The sequence below is a fragment of the Styela clava genome, chromosome 1, assembly GCF_964204865.1.
Source record: "Styela clava chromosome 1, kaStyClav1.hap1.2, whole genome shotgun sequence".
In the NCBI taxonomy this organism is placed as follows: domain Eukaryota; kingdom Metazoa; phylum Chordata; class Ascidiacea; order Stolidobranchia; family Styelidae; genus Styela; species Styela clava.
Window position 1 is genome coordinate 29,369,016 of NC_135250.1, and position 26,642 is coordinate 29,395,657.

The 26,642-nt window shown below is 35.8% G+C and overlaps 2 protein-coding genes across 2 annotated transcripts in view; both read right to left on the reverse strand.

Moving 5' to 3' along the window:
- LOC120334720 (uncharacterized) overlaps window positions 1–10,263 on the reverse strand; it is a 91,446-nt gene extending 81,183 nt beyond the window's left edge. Inside the window, exons 1-3 of the mRNA XM_039402216.2 lie at window positions 10,021–10,263; window positions 7,177–7,283; window positions 6,746–6,825 (exon numbers count right to left, since the gene is read on the reverse strand). Of these exons, the coding sequence (XP_039258150.2) occupies window positions 6,746–6,825; window positions 7,177–7,283; window positions 10,021–10,110 (277 nt within the window). The 5' untranslated portion in view covers window positions 10,111–10,263. The remainder of the gene's footprint in view (window positions 1–6,745; window positions 6,826–7,176; window positions 7,284–10,020) is intronic.
- Window positions 10,264–16,567: 6,304 nt separating this feature from the next.
- Window positions 16,568–25,661, reverse strand: LOC120334988 (cytochrome P450 2U1-like). The gene is made up of 9 exons (XM_039402504.2): window positions 25,357–25,661; window positions 24,628–24,773; window positions 24,028–24,130; window positions 23,256–23,365; window positions 22,505–22,626; window positions 21,373–21,494; window positions 20,420–20,564; window positions 19,468–19,631; window positions 16,568–18,799 (listed from the first exon to the last, which is right to left on the reverse strand). The coding sequence occupies exons 1-9, from the start codon at window positions 25,618–25,620 to the stop codon at window positions 18,485–18,487; spliced, it is 1,491 nt and encodes a 496-aa protein (XP_039258438.2). The 5' UTR covers window positions 25,621–25,661; the 3' UTR covers window positions 16,568–18,484.
- Window positions 25,662–26,642: the final 981 nt, after the last annotated feature.

The window sequence follows — 26,642 nt, forward strand, 5'->3', positions numbered from 1 at the left end:
GTTCTAAAAACATTCGAACATGTATTTGTCAAAGACACCAAGTAAAGACAGTTGAAAACCATTTCGAATTTACAGATTCATTGTTTGTGTGAATTCACTCAACACTACGTCTTGCTCTTTTCTTGGCAGGTACACAAATTATAAGAACTCCAAAACAAAAGCGCACGCGAGGACGCATACTGAAAGAAATCGAAATTCGACACGCAAAATTACACATTACAAAAATCTCTCTTTATATATGCAAGGAGGCACCAGCAAAAAAACATCATCATTTTACCTTTGAAAATACTTAGTGCAACTAAATAAAGATAATGAAATCTTGTATACGTGATATCGTGATGAACTTTATTTGCTGTTTCGGCCCGGTGGACCAGGGCCTGACCCAAGTTTGAAATAGAATTGATAATTTATCAAATCTGCTTCAAACGTGTGTTACGGTGAGTGGGCCTCCTTTATGCATCAGTGGCCCAACCTAAAAATCGTTATAAAAACATTCGAACGAGTATGAGTCAAAGACACCATGTGAAGTTGTAATACAGTTGAAAACTTATTTAAATTTACAGATTTTTTTGAATTCAGGTAATATTACGACTTTTTTTAGCGGACCCATCCACTATAAAAAGCTAGAAACGAAAGCGCAAGTGAGGACATATTTATACTGAATTGAAACGAATTTTTTGAGTTTAGGTAATATTACGATTTGCTGTCTTCTTGAAGGATCCATACACTATAAAAAGCCTGAAACAAAAGCGCACGTGAGGACGTATTTATACTGAATAAAAGCGAAATTCGACACGCTAAAGTTCACATTATACTAATCCTTCTAAATCGTATGCAAAGCGGCACTAGCAAAATTATTTCACCCGATATACCTAACACGACCAAGCTGCAAAGGCTTCTATTTATCTAATTATGATATCGTGCGTGGTACGTTGCGGTTTAATTGGCGGAGTTTAGAATGAGGTTATATCTGCCGCTATCTATCGAATTCGAAAGTATCGAAATATATTATAATATGATTTTATTTTTGACTGACTGTTGTACGAGAAAATCTACCATTTATTCAATTTATCGCATAACTTCATTCCGACTCAAACAAAACCCAAGCAAGATACAATCCTAACACTCTTTGCTCTATCTATATTACCCGGGACACAACTACCATTCTACATGATCATTACTTTATCATTTTGAATACGGATGCTGCTAGGCTGGTATTGTAAGCTATTACGTGTATGGAATAAGAACACTCCCGCCTCAATGATAAAACTCTCGATGGTATATTGACAGGTTTTACAAATAGAATGTACTGGGCCCAAACCCTAGATAGACTCTAGTTCAGAGGGGGGCAAAATACGGCCTGCGGGCCAAATCTGGTCCGTTGGGTACTAGGGCTGGGCATTTTCGAATACCTTGTGATTTCAGAATCGGATCGGATAATTTTTTCGAATCGAATCGAATCTCGAATACTTGAAAATATATAATTGTAAGCGACTTTATTATAGTAATTGGTCTTCTCAACAAATGAATTACTGAAGACATAGAATACATCACTCAGATAGATTACTGAGCGTTCACACAGAATGACAAACACGTTTTATAAATAACTCACAACAGAAAATAGTCATAAGTTAGAATTTCGTTGAAAAACTATGACTTCAATGAAAATTAAATTGGGGAATTCACCTCGACCATTAGCGGAAAGATAAAAACAAGATGGCGGCAATTCGAAATTTAGCTCTGAACCGATTCGAATAATTTACTATTCGATTCGATTCGAATATTTGATTCGAAATGCCCAGCCCTATTGGGTACTTCAATTTGGCCCGCCTGATGCTGCCACAACCAAAATAAAATCAAATTTTGATGTTTCAGCTAAAAATTATCTTAAGGAATTTGTTGATATTGTAATTTAACTTAGTTTTAGCACCAGGCTTATTATTTTTTTCTTTTGCTTTTGTAACACTGTAAATATTGTTCATAAAATGTAACTTTCACATCACACCCACATGGCCCGCCAATCTAGGTGGCCCGCGGTGCAAAAACCTTGCCCATTCCTGCTCTAGTCCAGGGGTGGCAAAGTCATTGGACCAGGATCCAAAAATTATGCCGACCTAGACTGGCGCGCAATGTAAGTGTGACTCGAAAAAGTTACATTTTATGAACATAATTTTATTTACAGTGTTACAAACACAAAAGTGGAAAACAATAAGCTTCGTGCGAAAACGAAACTTAATCACAGTCTCAACAAATTTCTTAGGCTATTAGCTAGCTAAAACATCAAAATTAATTTCAGTTTGGTTGTGGCAGCATCTGGCGGGCCAAATTGAACTACAAAACGGGTTGGATTTGGCCGGCGGTCCGCAGTTTGCCCATGCCAGCTCTAGTCTAATGCTACAGCGTAGTTACACCAACAAGCTAAGCCATCGAACCAAAATTTCTCCGTCAATCTAGGCTACGCTAAGCCTCCTTTCCTAAGCCTAGTTTTCAAGAAATCTTGAATTATTCACAAAGGCGTAAATATAAACAGTTTATGCGAGAAATTCCGAGTATGCCAATACCAGGTGTTATTATTGAAGTTTTATCTCGAGAACTTCAAACACAGATAAAAGGGTGATCAGGACTGTAAAAAAAATCGCAAAATTCATGCAAATTCTAATGCAATGGGTATTTTTGGATACGAAGTGAATCTAAGTATCGTTTTATTATTATTATTATTATTATGTTGTTGATGTTGTTATGAAAAAATTGCTTTTCTCATTCACTAATGAACTAATCGCTTTAAAATTGACAATGGTCAAAGATTTTATTTGTCATCAGAAGTTTACTTCATAAAATAAATCGCTACACTGGGTAACCCACTGCTTTATTTTTGCCCCGCTGTATATTTTCTGATCATTCCGTCTTTCTTACGCTTAAACAGAGAAAACGATAGTCTAACTGAACTTATCCGTAACCTAAATTTCAGCTGTGGGCCAATAACAAGCTAATGCCCGTATTTTACCTTTACAAAAAGTTTTACAAGCATATTTATAACAATGAAGGATAATGGCAAACCGACCAAAGTCATTTTATACAATATTTTGAATGAATTGATTTGGATCTGCGTCTCATTTTAAGCGACACAAATAATATCTTAAATAAAATTAATTCTCGGCTTTCCTCGTATACTCATACTAATTCCAAAACTACTTTCTATTTTTTTAAAAATGGCTATGAGTGTTGTTTGTGAAAAGGTAGAGTTTTGCCACTCTTATCATGTTTCTAGCACAATTTAACAAATAATTTTCATTTCGATTTCATTTCTAAGTTATTATATATATACAACTTCTCAGTCCGCATATTACAATCACTCGACAATTTCAGTTAAATTTTATTTTTATCTAGAACATACTTTCAAGCAATCGAGGCTTTGTGAACCGTAGCTTTAGAAGTGAGATAATATTTTAAGCACCCGGCAGCGATAAGATGCCGCATACTTTGCCAACTAGAATAGTTTGTTTAAAAAATTTGGCACTACCTGAGAATGTTGATATTGGTTTTGTTATATTTATATAATGGGTACTTGATAAATAAATCAGTTTTCTTTGTAATGGGTAAATTGGCATGGTACAAAAAAAACTCTACAGGATTATTACGATTCTCTGTTTTAATGTTTAGAAAAAATTATATGAGAATTTTAGAATTTTTTGCATTGGACAAATCGGAATAACACTAAAAAGACTGCTGAGGAAATATGTTTATGTATTGCGTTTTATTCTCCTTTTATTCCTGGGAGTTTGCTTTGCAATCAGTACAACCCAGAGAAAATCTTAGAAATGGATATTCTGATTTATTGTGCTCTTGGTTGCATGTTGATAACTAAATTTTTCAAAAATCAAATATCTAGTTGGAATTATTTTATTATATCAACCAACTCCATTTGATTGCAATAAGGACGTGATGAATCCAATAGAATATAGATGTTATGGTTCAACCAATTTCTATGTTCTATACGACGCTGTTGAGACACTTATTCGCATCGCAGGAGCATCATTATTTTTTAATTCAATTTTATTATTTACATACTATATTTCATCTCCATATAACAATTTATATATTCAATGTTCAAATAAAAAAATCTTATGAATATTTCCCACAGAGCCCCAAACCCCGTACTAAAACGGTATTTCATTTCAGTGCTTCTTAAAATAGGGTTTATCAAAAGCCATCTTAAACGATTTGGCATAATTTTTGTTTACTTTTCGGCGTCCGATAGAGTGTTTTATTTGCGTAGCTAAGATGCGTCCATTACGTAACGAGGGTATGGCAAAATTGGGTTACATTTCAAAACCAGCACGTACTGATATGAATCACTTAACAGTAGTGAGAATACAACGAAAAAATTGAGCAACATATCCTTTTCCTGCTTTACTATGAGAGCATTGTACCATTGAGCGATGGCCTATTGGTCAAAGCGTTCGACTTAACTGTGTTGGCATCGCAAATTACTCATTTCGGGTTCTTGTCCCTTATCTCGTCAAGGGTGTAATAAATTGTGTATCACTTTCAAGCCGGATAGATTCCGGTACTTCCAAATGATAGTACCTGCTTATATATCGTCAGATAACAGTGGATGCCTATATTGTTTGGAGCGGAATCTGCAAATAAACGTCACATATAATATACCAATCTTCCGTAATTCTAAAACCAGGGCACCCAAAATGCTATATCAGCGCTCATAAGATTAACCTAGTCGCCCTGCTTGGACCAAGCGATCATATGTTGCTTTCACTCACAAAATATACACCAGCCCTGTTCGATAAATGGTCGGGTCTGGTTCTTTTAAAAGCATACTAGATGTTTAAGTTATAATCTCGTCTAGAATCTTGCGTAGAAAAGATGTGGGGATTCCAATGAGAATCATGGACATCTTCAGGAAACCAATAATAAAGTTAAAGAGTTAATAATACAAGATGTGCATAAAGTCTTATCACAATTTCAAAATTTTGGTATCAAGTCATTTCGGATTGTTTCATTGTAATCAGTATTTATTTAATTTTTTTTAATTCACGCAATACATCTTCACATGTCCACCATTAGTTGCACGGAGCACATTAAAGTTCTATTAGCTAATTTAACACATGAGCCACACGAAGAAATTTCGTCTATATAAAAATTTACAACAGCTTCCATGGCTCTCCTCCGTTTAAATTAGATAAATTCAGACAAAACAAAGTATAATTATATTTACATTGTGTCATCCATCTGTACGTTCTATTTACTTTAAATTCGTTTGACTTTGGGTAAACAAGAAATCTCTTGATAATTGCGCGATGTCGCGACCCGCTTTTTTTAATTAAAACGCAAACATGGAGGTTTTACTGTCGTCTTACTTTTTGTTAAAAGCATGCTACGTAATGGTATTACCAGAAGCGTAGCTAGGAGAAGAGGGTTGGAAACCTCATTTTGAAATGTCATAAATATATATATATATTCTGTATTATACATAGCAGTTTTTTCGCAGCTTGGAACGGTTTTTAGACCTGCAAGGCTCCTGAAACCCCACTTTTCATGGGACTCACATTTGTAGTAATTTCTGGGCTAGTTTGATAATGTTCTCGCCGACTCGACCAATTTCCTATCACATTTTTTTTTGAATCTGTGTCATTGTAATAGTGTTACAGCAACCCATCTACAATTTCTTTAAATTTCAAAATATAAGAAACGTATGAAAAGGATGTTTGAAAACTCTTTGGTGCGATTTGACGTGGTATCATTCAAGTATAGCAGCATGTCCAACTTCTGCCGCTGCTCAAAAAACAACAGTTGCGAAGCATTTCATACAAAGCCAACGGTTATACTCAACCCGTAGAAAATAAAACGCTGAATTGTCTCTTATCAGTACCAGTGGACCCCAGAGCAGTTGAGGGGGACCACAATGTTAATTTTCTATTGCCAGAAAACTCCCCGTTTTTCCTAGTTTTATTGCTTAATAAGGTTATTTCTCGAGGTATTTTCACTTTGCCGAGCATGAACATGTTTGAACATAAAGGCATTTGGAAAGTACTCATCAAAATTACATTATAAATATCATTAGAATGATGAACAGAAGGGTCATGAGTGCTAAAGTCTTCGAAAGGGGCCAGGCGTCATGGAGAATTGCCAACCATTGTCTTATATAATCCAGTATCTAAGCCAAGGTTGTCCGCTCCGCGGGCCACAAATTTATTTTTTCATTGTTCGCAGGCCACAATAGTGCCAAGAATAGGTGAACAGTGCAATATAAAACAAACGCTTTTATTGTGAAAACACATAGTTATCAGACATAGCCACCCCAGGCTAGTAGAATCCGCATTCAAATTTTAGTTTTGTATGAATCCTATATTGTTAGCATATATTCCCGATCAAAAAGATAGAAAGCCAGATAATAATTTAGACTGCCAAGCACATTATTTAACTTCGCTATTTGCCTCGGCTAGCCATTACACTCGTCAATTAAGTGACATTAGAGATGTAACAATATGTCAAAAGATTTTTCTGATTAATTTTTTCACGAAACAACACGAAACGAGATTTATTGTTTACTCTCCGAATGTGACGCGGGCCACAGATAATGAAACGGCGTGCCACATGTTCTAAGCATTGCAAGCATTTAGAAGATGCAATTCCATTGAAAACAGCACTCTATCCAGGATATAACTACCCTTATGGAAGAAATGAATACCGCGTTGCGCTATATGTGATAAAATCACAAATCACTTACGGATTTTCACAGCCTTGTGATCCAATGAATCAGCTTGTATTTGAAGTTTCTGAATTCTCTGTGAAGCCTTGCGACAACGTCTAAAGAAAGTTACATGTCATTTTATTCATACTGAGCATGGTACTTCCATAGTATGTGTACTAGGTTAAAGCTAGGCCAGAACTATATACCTAATTTCCTTATTTTAGTTCTATTACGAGTTCGGGGACTGTCTGTTAGCCGAGTGAATATACCCCCTGCCCATAGATTTCAGTCCGTTTCTACAACTTGATGTAAAGTAGGCAAACAAAATTCCTCCATACTGGTACACATACTTCTGAAACGCCCAAATAACACCTACAACTACAATTAATCCATCCATCGGTCAAATACGTTTATTTAAACGTCCGAATTAAGACTGTACAACAGTAAAATATTGTTATATTTCCTACTTGTTGACGGTCAGACATTCTTTGTTTAATTCTCCGAATATTTCTTCGGCATGTCGGCATAGGTTTGCGAGTTGCATTACTGCTCCTGCCATTGTGTAGTTGTTAACCTGAAATAAGAATAAGATTTGAACGCCAGATAATAGAACAATTATCCTGGGATTGTATGAATGCTGAATTTGATGACATGTTTTGAGGAGTGTCTCAAAAATATCGTGTCCCACTCGTCACCGTGTTTTAAGTATGGAAATGTGAATATGTTCAGGATAGGGGCGCAGCCAAGCAGTTTCAAAGAAGAGATTTCTAGAAGAATTTCTAGTTTCCACGTTAGACTGTATCAGCTAGCGGGTCCGTGAGTCTTGAGGGACAAAGGAAATTTTTTTTTTTCACATTTTAAAAGGGTGGTCGGTCCTCAACTAGAGCTGGGCATTTCGAATCGAATATTCGAATCGAATCGAATAGTAAATTATTCGAATCGGTTCAGAGCTAAATTTCGAATCGCCGCCATCTTGTTTTTATCTTTCCGCTAATGGTCGACGTGAATTCCCCGATTTTTTTTTCATTGGAGTCATATTTTTTCAACGCAATTCTAACATATGACTCTTTTCTGTAGTGAGTTATTGATAAAACGTGTTTGTTATTCTGTGTGAACGCTCAGTAATCTATCTGAGTGATTTATTCTATGTCTTCAGTAATTCCTTCGTTGAGAGGACCAATTACTATAATAAAGTCGCTTACAATTATATATTTTCAAGTATTCGAGATTCGATTCGAAAAAATTATTCGAGTCGATTCTGAAATCACAAGGTATTCGAAAATGCCCAGCCCTATCCTCAACACCTCCTTTATGCGCCCCTGGGACAGACCAGGTTACGGATATGTATAAAACTTAGGGAAATGATTAGTGTGAGCATAAGAAGTACAAGTTGTAAATGAAATGATAAATGTAAATAATTTTCAAACCATTGTAGTAAGCGTACGAAGAGGGGGGGGGGGGGGGGGGGATTTAACGCATATGGTAAATAAACGTGTTAAATCTCCCACAGTCGTTTGAAACCAAAACTAAACTTCGTCTGTAAAAAAAGGCGCTTCGGAAATATTCGTACCAAGATGACGCACAACCTGAACAACCCTAACCTCGTACACATACTATGTTCAGGTTGTGAGCCATCTTGTTACGAATACTTCGGGAACACCAAAAAAACTACTCCGTTTTCACAACTAGTCACTTGACTATCACGTAATACCACTTTCGCTCATCAAAATTTATTTAATAATTTTACAAGTAAGCTTCGCCCGTGACTTTTACTTTCTCATATTCATGTATACTGTTTATGAATTTATTCTTCTCAGTATGATTGCCGTGATGTGTTTTTTCAATTGTGTGAGTGTGGGTGAATGGAACGCTGGTTTCAGCGTTCGCTACCTTTCTCTAGGGTTTGCCCATTTTCATGTCTTTCCGTCGCCTATGTTATTTATTTATTCGTGTTCTGTGTGGTAGGCGAATGGTCGAAATAAAATTGTATTATATATTAACATAACGTCATGAGTGATAAACCGAATTCCAATGTCAAAACTTTTGACTCGACAGACAAAACAAACTTATTAGGGAGTATGGCGTCAATTCATAATATTATTTCACAAATCACATGAAAATTGAAAGCTACAACTAATAACAGTTATTATCGGGACAATATGACATGGCAAAAATCCTGGACTTTCCAAATTTCCAAAACTATTATCATGACAGAGATAGAGACATGACGAATAACATTCCAAGTAAACTGGTATTACTGTATTTTGTTGTTAAACAATTCATTAAATATTCATTTCTTTGGGTTGCTTTCTGTCCGTTATCATAATTTGCAGTAGAAATTTCTAATTGTCAAGTTAGACCGTAGTATGTAACGTGCCCGGCCGGAAAAAGTAGGTTTCCAATTGTCTTTAGAGTCTAAAAAGCATTATAAATTACGAAAAATTGATATGTATGATATGCTTTGTTAATTATTCAAATGTTTTTCTGTTCTTTTATTTTCTCAAGAACGTTGTCTTGGATGAATATTTAAAAATGGAGTAGTAAACGTTTTATTGAAATAGAAAAAATAATACTTCCGACACCATAGCCAATCACAAGATTGTAACCCATAACTAACAGTTGATTTTTTGTACAAATTTCTCGCCAGAAAACATATCCGCCACCGTTTAAAACGATAAAATTAATAATTACTAATTATCAAGTTATGGTTTGGGTTAGAAATGTAGATTGCGCTTGACATTCAGATTTTCAAATCATTCTTAACCTAACCTTCAACTAGATCGTATTAGTTTTCTAAAAACGTGCCGTGGTGTTTTTTTCAAATCTAATATTTTTGCATTAGTAACGGGGTCTTTGTTCTAAAGATTCTATATTACATCCGACTTATAGCCTTTAACGAAAATTAAATTTAAACTCTAACGCACAGAGTAGACAACAAAAAATTGACTCCTCTGAAATATCAAAATTGTAATGTCGGAAAACCGGACCTTTCCTTCCAAGACCCCGTCATAAAAAAAAACGGCGATCACGCTCGAATTGAAAAAAATAGTAATTATTCAGTCACCGCAAGTACATAATTACTAAGTTGTAATTTCAAAACATTGCGGGAGTGTTTTTCTCAAATCACACATTTTTGCATTAGTTGCGGGAATCCCAAAATTGTTATGTCGAAAAACCTTATAAAGCTGCAGTAAAACTTCTTTATATTCCAGAGTCTTACTCCGGACTGCTCATTCTGACACAGACGCCACCGCTCTCACAGTAAATGGAACCTTCTATTTTATTGTTTACAAATATTTCAGATAACTTACCTCATTAAAATCTTCGAATATCGATCTGTTGCTCTTCTTATCATGTTTCTTCAAATAAACTGGCTTTACCATTCGCTGAATAAAAGGCATCTTGGGCAGTCTGCGACAACAATTTATTCGCCAAACAACGCAGCAATAAAATTTTTGATTATTCTAGAGATTTTTCAAAGTTGTAGTGTTGTTTTCTCTAAATCCATTTACAAATGTAATTCTATGTGATAATCAAATTTGAGTAGTAGCAAGTATTCTGTAAGAAAACGCATGAACATGGTGAAGAATTAAAAGTTTGACAAATATAATTCTATGTGATAATCAAATTTGGGTGCCCCCGAAGTATGCGAACCAAGATGGCGGACATCGGAACGTAACATGGGTAACAGGTTAGGATTAGGCGATCATTTTTGTTTTCAATTTTCCCTATTTTAGTCCTATTATCAGTTCGAAGACTAGCCAAGAGTCTCCCGTAGTATTTATACCTAAAATTATGGCCTAACCCTAACCTTGTACACATATTACATTCCGATGTCCGCCATCTTGGTTCGCATACTTCGGGAGCCCCCAAATTTGAGTAGTAGCAAGTATTCTGTAAGGGAACGCATGAACATGGTGAAGAATTAAAAGTTTGTTCATCGAGTATATCAATGATTCTCAAGCGGTGTGGCACGGCCAACAAGGGGGGCGTAAAGGCACAATTTTTTAGGGGGCGTGAAATAAAAATATTTCTTAGATTTGATTTTTCCCGCCTTATTTGGGATATTTACATTTTCTTCATTTTGTATATTCACGTTCCATCCACGTATTTTTGAATGAAACACACTTTCATCTTACTATCTGTTATGTGTAGTTTGGGGGCTCCCGAAGTATGCGAACCAAGATGGCGGACATCGGAATGTAATATGTGTACTAGGTTAGGGTTAGGCCATAATTTTAGGTATAAATACTACGGGAGGGTCTTGGCTAGTTTTCGAACTGATAATAGGACTAAAATAAGGAAAATTGTAAACAAAATTATCGCCTAACCCTAACCTGTTACCCATGTTACGTTCCGATGTCCGCCATCTTGGTTTACATACTTCGGGAGCACCGTAGCTTGTTATTTTGAGGTGGGGCGCGAGTAATTCTAAAAAGGAAGCGCGTCTTAAAAAGTGAGAACCACTTGAGTATATGATATTGAATCGTATGGAGAGCCCCAACCCAAGTATCCAACTAAAGACCCAACATCCCCCACTACAAAATAGATATTTTCGGTTGTTGTTTAGGCCTGTATGAATTGGTGGCAAAATTAGACTTTTGAATAGTATTTGTACACAATGAACTGTAACAAGCCTAAACGTTTTTTTTTTTCTTCAACAAAAAGACAAAATTGACACTAATAAAAAGACACTAATAATATCTTTTCACTGGAGCTACTTACTTCATTCTACTAAAATATTTTCGAAATTTGTTTTCAAACTCACTGCTATTCTTTCCTTAATTTACCTGACTCACCTAAGAAAAATGCGATGAATATTTAATAGCATATCGTGAGCTCCCCTGAATAATGCAAATCTAACGCAACTGTATTCACAAAAAAGATTTTATCTGCTTCTAGGTTACACATATCCCGCAGAATATATTGCAGCTTATACAAAGGATTCAACAACATTTCTAATTGAAATTTGTTTTTACAATTCAGTGGTTCTCAAACGCTGCAGCGCGCCCACAAAGAGGGCGTAAACAATTTTTTTTTGGGGGGGGGGGGGGAGGGAGGTGGAGCTATTTAAAAATAAAAAAATATTTGGTATATTTTATTTGATCTCGCCAGCTTTATTTTCGATATTAAAATTTCTTCATTGTTCACATGTCTTTATTATGTCCACGTATATTCAACGTGTTGAAACATACTTTCGTCTTACTATCTGTTTTTTGGAACTTATTGTTAGCTAATTATTTTTCGAGGTGGGGCGCGAGACTTGAAGACAAATTCTGAAAAGGGGGCGTGGCTTAAAATGTTTGAGAACCACTGTGTTACATTGAGTGCCAGATTTGTCAAACGTTATTTACTAATTCAAATATACGTTTGAATGTAAACCTATTGATATACAGATTCAGTACAACAATAGCGCGTGCGACTTTGATAGAAGCTAATTACAAAACCTGTCAAAATATACAAAAAATTACACAAATTCAACTGAATTTCTTTACTCTCACACATAGTATTCATACAATGCGAGTAATAACCTAACAAATATTAAACTGATACGGGACTCAATTCTTTTACCTAGATAACAGATAGTTAGTTGTCAGTCATATTGCATGTATTCGAGGTTGATGCGAGACCATACCGGTTCAGATCAAAACTATTAGAAAACAACTACGTGTTAGCAGCCTATTATACAATAAAGAATACACCTTGACAAAGCATACTAAAATTCACACAAATATAACCAAATTCGTTTCATTTTTCTCTAGTATTAGTATAATGTAAATGGTGCTTCCGCTAAATAACAATTATATTATATGTATTCGAGGTTGGTGGCGGGATTATATCGGTTGAAGTCAAAACTATTGGAAAACAACTGAGCGATACTAGCTAACCAACCTAGAATTTTTACGTCGTTACGACCAGAAAACTAGCAACTACACAATTAAACATACTCGAATTTGCATAAATACAACTAATTCATCGATTGCGATTACGCGATACGATCTATCCTTGCAACTACACCAAAATCCTCATCAAAATATAAGAGAATTTGCACAGACATAAAGGAATTATCTCTCCCAGTATCAGTACAATGTGGATAATAATCCCGCTAAATAAGTTCCACAACATGTAAGTGGGGCACTAGATCAATAATCCGTGACCGTCGAATTAAATGGTACTTCAATCCACTTTAACACCAAATACACACAAGTAGCATTTAAAAAATCGTAAATTTACTGAAAATCATGTGTGATTCAACAAAAACAGAGGTGTGCAACATTTAACACAGAAGGGCCAGGTACAAATAACTGGGTGAAACCGCGGGTCGCAACTTTGATTAGGCTTTCTATTTACAGGCACAAAAATTTGACATTGCGTTGTTCGCTTTGCACAAGATCGGGTACAGTCTTTGCAACGCAAAGAGATCGGAATTATTCGCACGTCCTAATTACAATTTAATTTAAAAAAAACTCGTCTCGCGGGCTGCACACTATTCTAAATTAGTACTTTTTTACGGGGCGAACAACTTTTCTTGTAAACCAAATTTGGCCCACAAGCCTCATATTGCAACGCCCTGGGTCCTAAAAAAAATCAGCTGGTCCACTGTTATAAACTGGTCACCAGCCATGATGCGTGCGCTCATAGGCGTAGCCAAGGGATGGTTTTAGGTGTCGGAACCCCCATTTTGAGATGTAAAAAAATAAAATCATCTTTCTGTATCGTACATATCAATTTTTCGTAGGTTTATATGCTTTTTATACCGTCAAGACTCGTGAAAACACACGTTTTCCGGCGTTCGGTCGGGTCCGCTAGCTGTTACGATCAAACTTGACAAATAGAAATTTCAGAACCCCTCCCCCTTGAAAATTTCTGGCTACGTTCCTACGTGCGCTTGAAAGTTAGGAGACGAATAGGTGCAAGAGGAATGATGGACTCATTGCCGTGATAGATTATGATTGGGGCTCCCAGATCTTTTGTTCAAAGACTTTGCCAAACAACACCTCCGTCAACGCCCAAAATGGAAAAATTAGTAAATATTCAGTTAAATTGACGTGGATAAGTTGCTAAATGTTCGCTGAAAATAGGTTCTGCTTTACGTAATCTGAGGTAGAACACTAAGAGACATAATTATCAATTCCCTTATTAAGGTAATCGGGAAACTTTCTTTCAATCTACGTCAATGATAGCTTGTTTACACTCTGTGAACATCAAACAAGCCATACCGTGTTTCCCCGAAAATAAGACGCGGTCTTGTTTCAAATTTCGAAAAATAACACTAGTGCTTATTTTGGGGAGATGTCCTTTATTTTCATTTATCAAAAACAAAATTACAAAGTGAAGATTTGAGAGATTTTCGAATATACAAAATATGAAATACGATATTCATTTACTAAACATAGATTATTCATAATTTTAAACGTGTAAAATAGATTTCTTGCTATCGACTAGTTCAAATAAAATGTCGCGCTTTCGATAGATCTTGGAGAGGGCTTTTGGAATCATTTTTTAAAATTAGGCTAGGTGTTATTTTCGAAGGAAACACGGTATATACAGTATATCAAGTAAATGTCTCCTAGGAAGAAAACAATATTAGTTTAGCAGGAATTACGTTACCGTTGTTTATTATACAGACATAACGTCAAATACATTCGAAACACGACAAATGTCTTATCGCGCATTTAAATACTAGGTAAGCACAATCTTACTATAATCAAGCGTGGTGGTAATCACTCGCTAATCAAAACATATGTCGCAAAAGACGATTTGTTTACCTCAACTTTTGTTTTGTCTATTGTGGCACAGTAACGTAAACATACGAATTATTGTTATCCATTATGGTAAAGATAGTGTTGCTTTTTGAGAATCTAACTATTGCATTGTTATGTTCGGCTAGGTCTGTGTTGTCTAAACAAAATTGCTTCCAGTCAGGCGCACATAAACCTGGTAATCAAAATAGCCATAACCTATAATTTTAAAAACCATAATATTATCATCTTTTCCACTTTAACTAAGGGCTAAAAACTTGAAAGAGCGCACTAAATTCTATAACAGGTCAGCATGGAATTACCCACAGTACTACCCCTACCCAATGCTCGTCTGGCTGTGCTTCGACGAATTGTGGGTATTTGATATGGTGACCGTACATTTGAACCCATGTGTATATCCGCGGGATTAATCTATATGCGGGTGCTAAAGCCCACGGGTTAGGGTTAGTATGGGTTCAAATATCCGAAAAACAAAACAAGATTCCATAGGTGCAATAGTAGGCAGATGCAATTGTTGTGGGTTCAAATGTAATGGAGCCATTTGATATCAATATAAAAGCAGAATATTTTGTTCCTGCAGTATTAACTCTATTTGTGCCCACACTTCGTTCCCCGTTTTCAATAATCGCATTCTCAAATTTATTTCATTCAGACAAACACAAACTGAGCCTATAGCTGTTAATATGAGAGAAGGTTGATTACTATCTGATTGTTTGTCAATACTGTAGAACGCAGGCTCTAATCCCATTTACTACTGAATTAAATCAGTTCCATAGGTGTGGGCTACTGTTATACCCCCCTAAGTCATTAATGGGCGTTCGTTTGCCCAATCTTCCGTCAATACACTGAAACCATATAAATATGTATGGGGCGTCCTTACCAATGTATGTATGCATGTTTATTTGTCTCGAAATGTAACAGAATCTGCATAATAATTAAACAGCGTAAAAGAGACGGAATACATGTTCAAGGTTTACTGGCCCAAGACACAGATGTGCGACATGCATGTTTAGGACTGCTGCGTTATATTAGGACAATAGACATGAACTAGGCTATACAAATAAAACTGAAGTGCAATACAATGCTCATGCTATAAGCCTCTAACTATCCTCCGACTTAGAGTTACTGGTATTTATTTGGCTATCATTGAAAGTCTATCATCAAACTGTAAACAAAGCTATTCAGCTATACATCTAACGCGGTCTCCTCGCGTCCATTCCTAAACAAAGAAACACAACGAGCATCTATTAAGTATCGACACTCGATCTGCGGCCGATTTGCCGCGTCTCTCGACAAATACAGAAAGCCTGTGACTCATTTTTTGTTATAATTATAACCTTTATCGCCAACTAGAGACTAAAGGTCTTTCTTGATTGAAAGTCTAGTCTTATTTTATCTAGTGCTATTCTGTTATTGAACACGAAATGGACGTAGGTTTTGTTGTTATTGTTGTAGTCGTTAGTATTCTTCTTCTTTTTGTTGTTGTTGTGAAAAATCATTTTTGTCTTTAACTACTGCATCAATTCCTTTGAAATTTCCAGTGGTTAAAGATTGTTGTTGTCGCTAGAAGGCTATTACTTTTATTCATTCAAAAATATCTGTGGTCTATGGTCATTTCGGTGGTCAGGCACAGGTTTGGCAATAACAGGATTATACTCTTCTTTTTATCACGAGGTGTTGTGATATTATTTTAATAAGTGTCCTAAGGATGCTAAGGATGACTACTTACAAGTATTAACCGATTCCTAAATTTTCGACTCCGATTCTCAATTCCTCGACATATCTTAACGAGAAAACATAACCACTTAAACAATACTATATGAAATCGAACAAGAGAGCGATGTTCAAGTATATGGACACGAAGACCAAAACTAAGTAGTATGGGCATTCAATCTGTAACAGTAGACACAACAGTAGACTTGTCACAAAACGTTATACCTTGTTTGTAATCCAAGTTTTAATTCCGAGAGTCGATTCCATGGCATCGGAATCGGTTCTAGTCGAATTCACGAAGAATCCTGTGTCGAGTCCGCCATCCCTAACTAAGACTAGGTGAAATTTCTATAAAAATGAATTTTTTTTCTCTTGTGTTTATTTTCCTGTTAAATGGAATAAAAATGCATATACTTTTAATAATACAAATATAGATCTGGACAGTGGTTCTTCGAAGAGAAGTAAATCATATATATAAATAAAAACAATATATATTTGCTATATAATACCTTGAAGTTACTGAATAAAATTCAAAACAGATAGGGTGGCCCAAAGTCATTTGGAACATCATCAGGATCAAGTCATTTGGAACATATTCTAAAGAAAAAACAACTTTCTTGTGCAAGCGTCCTAGATTGCAGAAACATTTGGGTAAGATCATACAAAAACAGAAGTAGATTTGAGTAATTGTAGTACAGAGAGAAGTAAACAATATATATAAATAAAAACAATACTTATATTTTACAATACTATATACTTATATAAAACAACGCTCAAATATATGGACACGTAGACGAGAGCGAATCAGTCCTTAACGGTACCTTTGACGCTACCGGTACCATCAAGAAAATTCTAGATTTTCAGTAGCAGGAATTTTGCAGAATCAAAACGTACAGCCAGTCTCCACGCGGACTGAAATCTGTGTTCTCGTGGATAAAAAAATAAAGAGAAATTTTGGACGAAATATCAAATTTAATGGAATTCATACAAAATTTAGAAATAAATAAAAGTAACAGCCTTCTAGAAAAAAATTTCATCTTCAACTACTGAAAATTCCAAAGAAATTGGTCCAGTAATCGAAAAGAAAACAACTTTTCAAAAACGTGTCAAAGAACAAGAACAACAACATAATATTGGAACGATCGCTATGTCCACTACGTGTCCAATAATACTATAAGAAAAGTTACTAAACTGAATTTGATGCATGTCCGTAAAGACAGACCCAAGTCATTTGGAACATATTCTGGAGAGAACATAATTTTTGTGCAAAGCGTGCTAGATTCTGAATTTTTTGAGTACAATCACGCTCAAACAGCAGTAGAGTAGAACATATGAAAATTAAAACAATGTATATATTTGCTATATAATACAGGGTGTCCATAAAGTCTTAAAATATTTTAAAATGCAAATGGAATTTTTCGATACCATATATTGTTTCGACTCTCACAGATGTATCGAATGAAGTAGAACTACTTAGACAATTACTGATTATAAAAACAACAAACCTGGTTAAGATATATTGAAAACTGACTTCGTAAAACAATTAAAATTGTGAAGGGACTTTATGGACACCATGTACTACAAAACTTATGCATACGCATCTAAATTTCAAACATATACGGTGACTTATAAAGATAGACCCAGATCATTCGGGACATATTCTAGAAATCAAAATTTTTGTGCAACGTGTCTTATATTACTAAAACATTTGAATACTGTCATATACAGACAAAAGATGTTGAATGTTAAATAAGTATTTTTCATTTTCCTGAATGTGATTAAAAAATGTATGGGTTACGTTTTTTGAGGCAGAAGGGGGCTCTATAATATAAGTTTCAGTGATCAAACGTCTTTACAGTATATAATTTAAAATAAGTAAACAATATAAAACAAGCTTATAGTTACCATTTAATGCTACTATGTGTATAATGATGAATAAGCAGATGTTATGTAGGGTGTTCTTAAAAGCTTAAAGAATGCAATGGAAACTTATTTATTTATTTATTTTGTAGTATTGTCCCGTACAAGTGCATTAAAAAGTTTTCATCGTCTTTTTTTAATTTTTCAAACACCTTTCACTAAACTTAGCGAAGAGAAAAGATGACATGGGCCATGAGGTACATGCACCCATGTAGTAATTTTATGTCTCATATTCTGAATCTAATTGGAATTCCTCGCCACTTTCCAGAATCCGTCTTGTTTTTAGTAAATTTTTGAGGTGTCATGGTGGAGTTTTATCGTAGATAAATTATTTTTAATCTTGCGGTATTCTACATGAGACCACATCGCGAAAGAAGCATTAGCGACGAGAAAATATTACGTTAAAATCATGAGGTGCATGGACTCCTCCCTCAACTCCTTCGTGGAACGATGGAAGCGGGTTTTCTGGGTCCGGTAATATCTTGAACCATTGTACAATTCCTGTGATAAAGATGAACAATTCTGCCTTTGCAAGCCTTTTTCCGAGACAGTATCGAGGTCCAAGGGAAAAAGGAATAACTTGCGGACTTGGAACGAACTTTTCATCTTCTCCAATGAATCTTTCAGGCAGAAATTCACGAGGGTTTTTGAAATATTGTGGATCGAAATGAACCGACCAAGGGTGTGCAATGATCTGAAATAGGAAATCGTAGTTTGTAAATAAATTGTAAGCTTAGTCGCAAAGAACAATAAAATTAATAATATTCTGGCTAGGTATACTTACAGTAGCGGGATTCGGGGGGTCGGCACGGGCAAACCTGTTCTTGGGAATATCGTGATGATAAGCGAACCCGGTCTTGTGTCTGGACAACCGCAGCAAATAGGTCACGTGCACAGCTAGCGAGTGGCTTTATATTTGGCTTTTCGAATTTGTGTATTATTAGATTATGTAAAGCGTACCATGTTACTTAGAAAACAACGTTTACTGAAGTATGTATGACTCGGTGATAAGTACTACCACTAAATTTATGAACACGACAGTACCTCTAATTTCTATACGTGTGTTTTCGTGCATGCCGGAATGCCAGAAAGCACCCAGAAAACATCTACGCATTATCTTCCTTGGGGTTTCATAGATGCTATTGAAACCCAGGCGAAGCAGCTTGGGATAGAACACCATGAAAATCAAAATCAAACTCTCAAACATTAAGCCGGCCATCTGAAAGACCATTACGATTTTGGTACACGGTCACGAACCTGGTTCATTGTCCGTGTTTACCTTGTAATAGACACAAATATGTTGCCGAATTTTATTTAGCTTTAAGACTTTGCAGAATTCAAGAGTTAAAACTTAATACCTACTGGAGTATTCTTTGGGATATAGAATCCTTTGAACATGACACTCGCAGTTGTTTTGTGCGGAACAAAAATGTTCAATACGATCCTGTGTCTCGTGATTTCATGAATAAAAGCGCATGTGTATGGCATCAAATCTTTGTCTTTAAGACTTGGTGCTCGTTTTATGCCTGGAATATAAATTCAAATACATTTAGAATTAATAATAGGTGCGAATATAGGACCCCAAGAGCCATTTGAATAACCTGTGAAATCGTGGCTGATGTATTGACAGCAGGTTAGGTCTCGGTCTTCAATTGAATAGCCTCCTCTTTGCGGGCTATTGAGCTGCCTTATAGACTGCAGGTTAGGAATAGAGATGGATATATGGTCCCAATCGCTATTTGAATGGCCTCCTTTGTGAAGTGATATTAGGGTTGTTATAGAGAGAGAGCAGATAGGCGATATGGCTAATATGCTACCATGTGAACAGCGAGTTTAGTAATTAGTACCGCTAGGGGGTTAAATTTCGCTTGAGTAAATTATTAGACCTGAGCTATGGACCCGCTAACCAGAGTCGTAGTCAGAAATTTTCAAAGGGAGTTCTGAAATTTTTATTTGCCAAGTTAGATCAAAACAGCTAGCGGGTCCGATCGAATGCTGGAATACGCGTGTTTTTAGTAGTCTTGGGGTCTAAAAGCATTTCAAGCTGCGGAAAATCGCTATCTATGATACAGAAAAATGATTTCTTTTTTTTTTTATTTTAAAAGGGGTTTCGACCCGCAAAACCACCCCCCTAGATTCACCACTGCCGCTAACTTTAAATATAAATTTCAGGCCCCTCTTAAAAATTACTGCCTTCGCCCCTGGCTAGAGGTACCCCTGTTCTGGTGCAGAAATATATTATTGTTAAACATATACGCGCCATGTGTTAATTTAACTCCAACACAAAACTCTTGTTTCATGGTACTACACTCACCAATTACGCTTTGGATCTCATGAAACAATTTTTCTTGAATTTCTGGGTAGGTTGCAAGACATAACATACACCAACGCAACGTGCTCGAGGTTGTTTCAGTCCCAGCTACGAACAAGTCGCTCACGTAATGAACCAATTGCTCATCCTGTATAAAAAATGAAAATCTCTTTTAATGTTTGTCCAGCGGACAAAGATAATTAGGAAAAATCAGAAATAGTTAGAGAGTAATGTTGTGTTCTTAAGTCTCCTTATCTTCGTAAGAAATATACACGTATACACGTTGTAGCGACTTCCTTCATAGGCCAACTAAAACCACGGATTGGTCGGAAACTCCGGACAATATATATGTGTTAAGCGTATTACATGAGTAATCCTGAGATTTGTGACAAAATAAATACACCACAAGAAAGAAGAGCATTCAACTATGGAAAAGATTTTCATAAGTGTCGGCGAGTCTCAAGTCATAATAAAACAAAGACTCGGAGTGACTTGACTCACTTGAATGAAATGAATCATACTCAACTAACTGCCATTGAGACTCAGATTAGTGACTCGGGGTTTTAGAAACATTTACCCAACACTGAGTACTGACGTGACGTAATTTATGTCGTTGATTTTTGGGTTAGATTTGAGATCTTTACCCATAATACCTAAATAATCAGAACTCAGTGCGTTAATTAATACTTTATCTGTGAAATACAATATATTTTGTACAGCTCACGTGAATTTTAATGTCTATATATATTACGCTCTTATTTTGTTAGATTGCGATCAGTGTGCCATTTGGAAATAAATTCTATTTTCTTGACACCCTATAAGCCTATAATATTCATATTGTTTGGTATTTCGTGGAAACAGAATGCAATTTTTATTCATAATGAATAAATAAATATGTAAATCCTATCCTATCCCTTCATCACTGAAATAAGTTATTACTCAGCAAAGTCCAGTACCGTGAAATTCGAATTCTCGTCATTTTGGGTTTTCATTTCTTTAATGAATTCATCGATGAAATCTCGAATATTGTTTTCATCGTAAGTTTGTTTGTGCTCGTCAACAACAGTTTGCAGAGTATCTGTGACATAATAAGAAATGAGGAATGAGATACTGCATATATAAAAACGAGACAGCGATGCTCAAATATATTCACACGAAGGGCAAAACGAAGCAATACGGGTATGTCATTTGTCACAGTGAACTATAGGTACTACAGTCTTTACAAATTTGGTTGGACGACGTAATCGCACACAATAAACGAATCCCACAGACCCCATAGAAATTTGGAGGTGATATTGCTAACTTTCTAGCTGAAAATAATCACTGAGAAAAGCGCAAGAAGAAGAAGTGTGACTGAGCACCGAGTTTGTGAAATCAAAACAACGGACCGTCGTACAGTGTTCCGTGAATTAAAATAAAACAACGAAATTTCGGAAAATGAAAAAAACAAACATCAAAGGTTGAGCGTTTGGTTTATCCGTTACTGGTAACCAGGTTGTGGCTTACAACAGTATTAAACTGCTCTGTGATTGTTTTATCACCATGAATGGGCATTGTTTGGGTTTCATGTATTATGACGCTGGGTAATTCCCCTTGCTAGATCGTGCATTCTTTTAATCTTGTTTTAAGTTGGTTGGGCAATTGTTTGTCTGTTTTAGGCGTCAAATCACGAAATAGTTTGCAATTTATATCGTTGCATTGGATATTCGATTGCTCAAGCATAGAGGAACAGGTAAGTAAATGTATTCTTTATATCGTTAGAAGTGTTGTACACAAGTCCCTTAACCGTTGTTCACGGGTTGGTCGATTGGATCACTGAAGTGAGAATCACTGGCGGTCGGGTGAGCGGAAGTCATAGCCATTTCATATATCATAGAAAAAGAAAGTCTTTGATATATTGTGATTGAAGTCGAGGCAATCACTCGGGCATCCCCGACAATACAATTACCTCCATCATTCTGTTAAATTTGCACATGTCCAATTGCACCCGAGTAAAGCGAACAGACAATTACCAATTTTTCAAAAATCTAACCCGCCATACTTGAAAAATGGGTAACTGTCTGTTAGCTTAACCCTGGTTCTATTTACCCAATAGAACTTTCCTCGATTTTGCCAATCGGTTGTAACAACTCCAGAATAACGGTAGAAATCTCGTAAACGGAGCCAGAACCATGATTCTGTACAGTTTCCCATCCAGTGCGGCGGAAAAGCTGAAAATGAATGAAGGTTTTAGTCAGGACTGTGTTTAAGAATAAATTCATTTGGAAATGCCGTTTGATATTGTGATGAAATTGAATTCGCGCTACCTCATGTGTGGCAAGGTGGCACCATCGCCGAGCGATCTGAAGATGTTAACAGTCGCGTGACAGAGCGAGGGTTACATTTGGTTAGCGTGCGTGAAGATTGCTACATCTTGTAAATTGTTCTTTTTCTTGTTTTAGTATAGCAGTAATGTTTAAGGTAATAAAAGTCTTGAATACGGTTTAAATGAGTTTTCCTCTAAGGGTTTCACTACATGTGGCATTGCATGTAATATAGGCTATATTATTGCCTAATTGAAGTGAATTAATTTTGGAAGCAACATATTTCTATTTGTATCGTATTAATCACCAAAATATATGTAGTTTTGGGAGCTCTTGGCTTTCCAGTGTTCACCGGCACCTTTGCTCAAAGTAGCGTTATGAGTAAGTGCGTGTGTCCGTTTTTTCACAAAAATATTTGGAGCACCAGAAGTATGTGCAGAGCACAACCTAAACATAGTATGTGTACCGGGTTAGGATTCAGGTTGTGCGACATCTTGATGCACATACTACGGGAGCGCCAAATATTCTATACGAACCTTTCGTTCATCAATCTCAGCATCTCATTGAAATCTTTATCTTCATATGGGAATCGTTTGCTCATTGTCATTCTGCAGACGATGTTAGCTACGGCGTTGGAAATTAAACTCTGAAAAGGCAAATTGAGTTTCTTAGAAAACATTTTCTTCACACTTATAAGTGATTTGCGTCTGGGGAAGTCTGATCTGGGTCAGATGAAATGTTAGAGAAATATATTTGTGTTAGTGTGCCGGAGGGTATTAAGACCTGATTTCCACTCCATATTTAATCAGCAAAGTTCACAACTTCTATCCTAGATAACTATCCTAAGTGATTCAAGAGTCTTACTGCATACCGACACAAATGTATTTCTGTGACGATTCGTAACTTCTTCAGATAAACATTTAGCAAACTGACAGTCAGAGGAAACGTTACAGAAATATATACGTGTTAGTGTGCAGCAAGACACTTGAATCACTTAGAAGGTTATCTTCACTATTGCTACAGTATCCTTGCATTATCCGCACCAATAGACTCTAAGGCATATGAAAAGAATTAGTGATGCGGTCACAACAAATGCGGTCTTTGATAGAATTAGATCTGAGTTTTTAAAAAATCCTACTTCGGTTCTGATGGACAGAAACTTAGCCTACAAATCGGTTTCAAAATAGTTTTAACTCCGACCTGCTGTGTTTAAGAAAGTCACTATTCTCAAGAATAAAACGTAAATCTGCTCAATCATCTTTGTTGAATAGTTGACATTGTTACCGTTATTATATTGGTAATACTTACATGACAGTTCAACGATTTACCGTTGTATGATTCAACTTCGTCGATAAGATATTGGACTTCTTCTGAAATGAAATCTTCCATATATACGTTTTCGAATCCAAATCTAAATTATAGAATTTTAAAATTAATAGGTCACCAACGGTTAAAGACTTCGCAAAATAAGGCTGCATTTGTTATGAGATAGTTTTTTATATGATTCTTTGTGCTTCAGTGGCTACGGCAAATATTCCATGGCCATTCTTTCCATTTTAAGTTAATGTATGGGTATGTTGCTTTGTGTCATGACTAGTGATTTAAAAATGATACAACCTTTATAGCTTGCGATGTCGTACTCCATTGATCAAACAACTTGCGAAAATAAAAATGCCTTTTCTTACTACATAAACCTATAATTAGCTCTTTGCGCGTCAATAGTTGTGAGTACATCTTTGAATACTCTATCCACTTTGAGTTAATATATTTTAACTTTACTTTAACTTTACTTTAAAGTAAATAAGTAAAGAAATTAAGACAGCTTATTCATCACTTTTAGCTGAGGTCTTGCTTTGAACAAAAATTATTTTGTGAATCATGTTACATAGAAAATGTCTCGTAACCAACCTTTTTAAAGTATTCATTCCGAATTTTCTTTGTTTCTTCCAGAAAGGCCCATAGTCAACGAACCCGATTCCTAAACCCTTTGTAAAGGTTTTATATATGTGCACTTGCGGACGGCCTGAGAATACTTCCCCGTGCTTCACCAGTGCCTGAATCGTATGAAAAATATATTTCAGATAGGATATGATTTTTAAATTCATCCCGGCGGATAGAAAAGTCAATAGGAAAAAAAAAATTTGCTAAGCAAAATTAGGATGGTTTGAAACAGGACGGTCTGACCTATTGCAGGGTCCGTATGCAAAACGCATTGCGTGGGGCTTGTCAATGTAAATTTAATGATAATAATTTAAAATTAAGATTTTGTAATCAAAAATGAATTATAATACATTTTATCTAAGTACAAAATCGCGATAAAAGTAACTTCACTTTGCGAGTCTTGCGTATACAGAGTAAACACACCGATCTATGAGTGCCTGTTTATGATATTTCAATTTAATAATCCACATCTAGAATTAGCGCGGGGCCCGATGTAATAGCATTGGTGGTAGTGATCTAGGGCCAACAAGAATTTAAAAATATGTTGTTTTGCGTCACAGATCAATTTGAATTAAAAATCCTATACTGACATATTATACAATATTCACCAATAAATAATTATACAATTAAATCCCTTTCAAGAAGTAACTGATTTTTTAATAATAATCTGTAATAATTACTGTATGTTCTTCTTACCTCATGAAGAATGTCATATGTATTCAATACAACCCAAGTTTGATCACCCATTTTAAGAGAGAAAATAGGTCCAAATTTATCCGCAATTTTCATCATTTTTTCCGAAGCTTTATCTCCAAGAAACGGGGCATATCCTAGCAAAGGTATACCCATAGGTCCAGGCGGGAATCGCTTCCATTTGTATTCACGCAGATAGAAGTAATATGCAACCAATAACGAAACAACAGATATTATAATAGTGTTAATGCTATCTCCGAACAACATTTTTCATCTGTTAATGTAAACCAGCATATAATATGTGTATAATGCCAGTTAATATAAGTAATACTTTATACGAATATATTCGTATTTTCATTTGCGACTTTAGCTCTAAACAAGGCTATGTACAAGGAATATTCACTAATAGATGGATGTATCCAGAAATTTAAGAAGGGGGGGGGGAAGGGGGTGGTTCTGAAAATTTCTAATTGCCAAGTTATACCGTAACAGCTTTTTAATATATATTTTCTTATAGATGAAGTAACTGTTTAAAACAGCGTTGCGCTCTCAAAAACCTTGGTATCGTGTCTCTCTTGTAACTTTTGGGAAAACTACATACGATAACTAACAATCATGACATGAATAGCACACTATATTTTTATTTTTACTGATCAATTAAAGTTTCATATCTACCCTAACCCAGAGTATATAATTAGATTTTACTTACCTACAATAACTTTGCTTCAAACTAACTATTCGCACAAAATATTTTTACCACTACTACGTTTCAAAGTCGAGTGAGATAACCACAATCGATATCGGCGTGTCATATCCCACTCATGCAACAGACATGTGAACAGGAAATAGTACTTTTGCGAGAACAGCTGATTTGAAGCATAGCACTTCTAGTTGAATGGGATTTTAGATGCTGTTCTGATTTAAGATGTAAACGTACAGCTTACGCGCTCCAGAAGTATGCGTACTAATACGGAGGTAACTAATTATGATCGCCTACTTTACATCACGTTGTGTAAATGTACTGAAACCTGTGGACAGGGGGTATATTCACTTGGCTAAGACAGACAGTTTCGAACTCATAATATAACTAAAATAAGTAAAATCGAAATGAAATTATAGATTAACCCTAACCTGGTACACATACTACGAGATTACCCAGCTTACAGCAGCGTACGGTTTGCCGTACCGAGATACAGTCCGAGATCAGCCCCGTTGGAGTGTGGGGCAGATGCTTGCCTTACTTTGTTAAATTATATAATGTACGAATAAAAGGGAAATCATTAGGAATT

What these genes read in the sequence shown, in the direction of transcription:
- LOC120334988 (XM_039402504.2), bottom strand. Translation starts at nt 25,620, where the DNA reads ATGTTGTTCGGAGATAGCATTAACACTATTATAATATCTGTTGTTTCG. An exon ending in ATCGAGGAAAGTTCTATTGG is followed by an intron (nt 21,495 to 22,504) that starts GTAAATAGAACC and finishes ATTATGTCACAG; the next exon opens with ATACTCTGCAAACTGTTGTT. An exon ending in ACGAGAATTCGAATTTCACG is followed by an intron (nt 20,565 to 21,372) that starts GTACTGGACTTT and finishes TTTTTTATACAG; the next exon opens with GATGAGCAATTGGTTCATTA.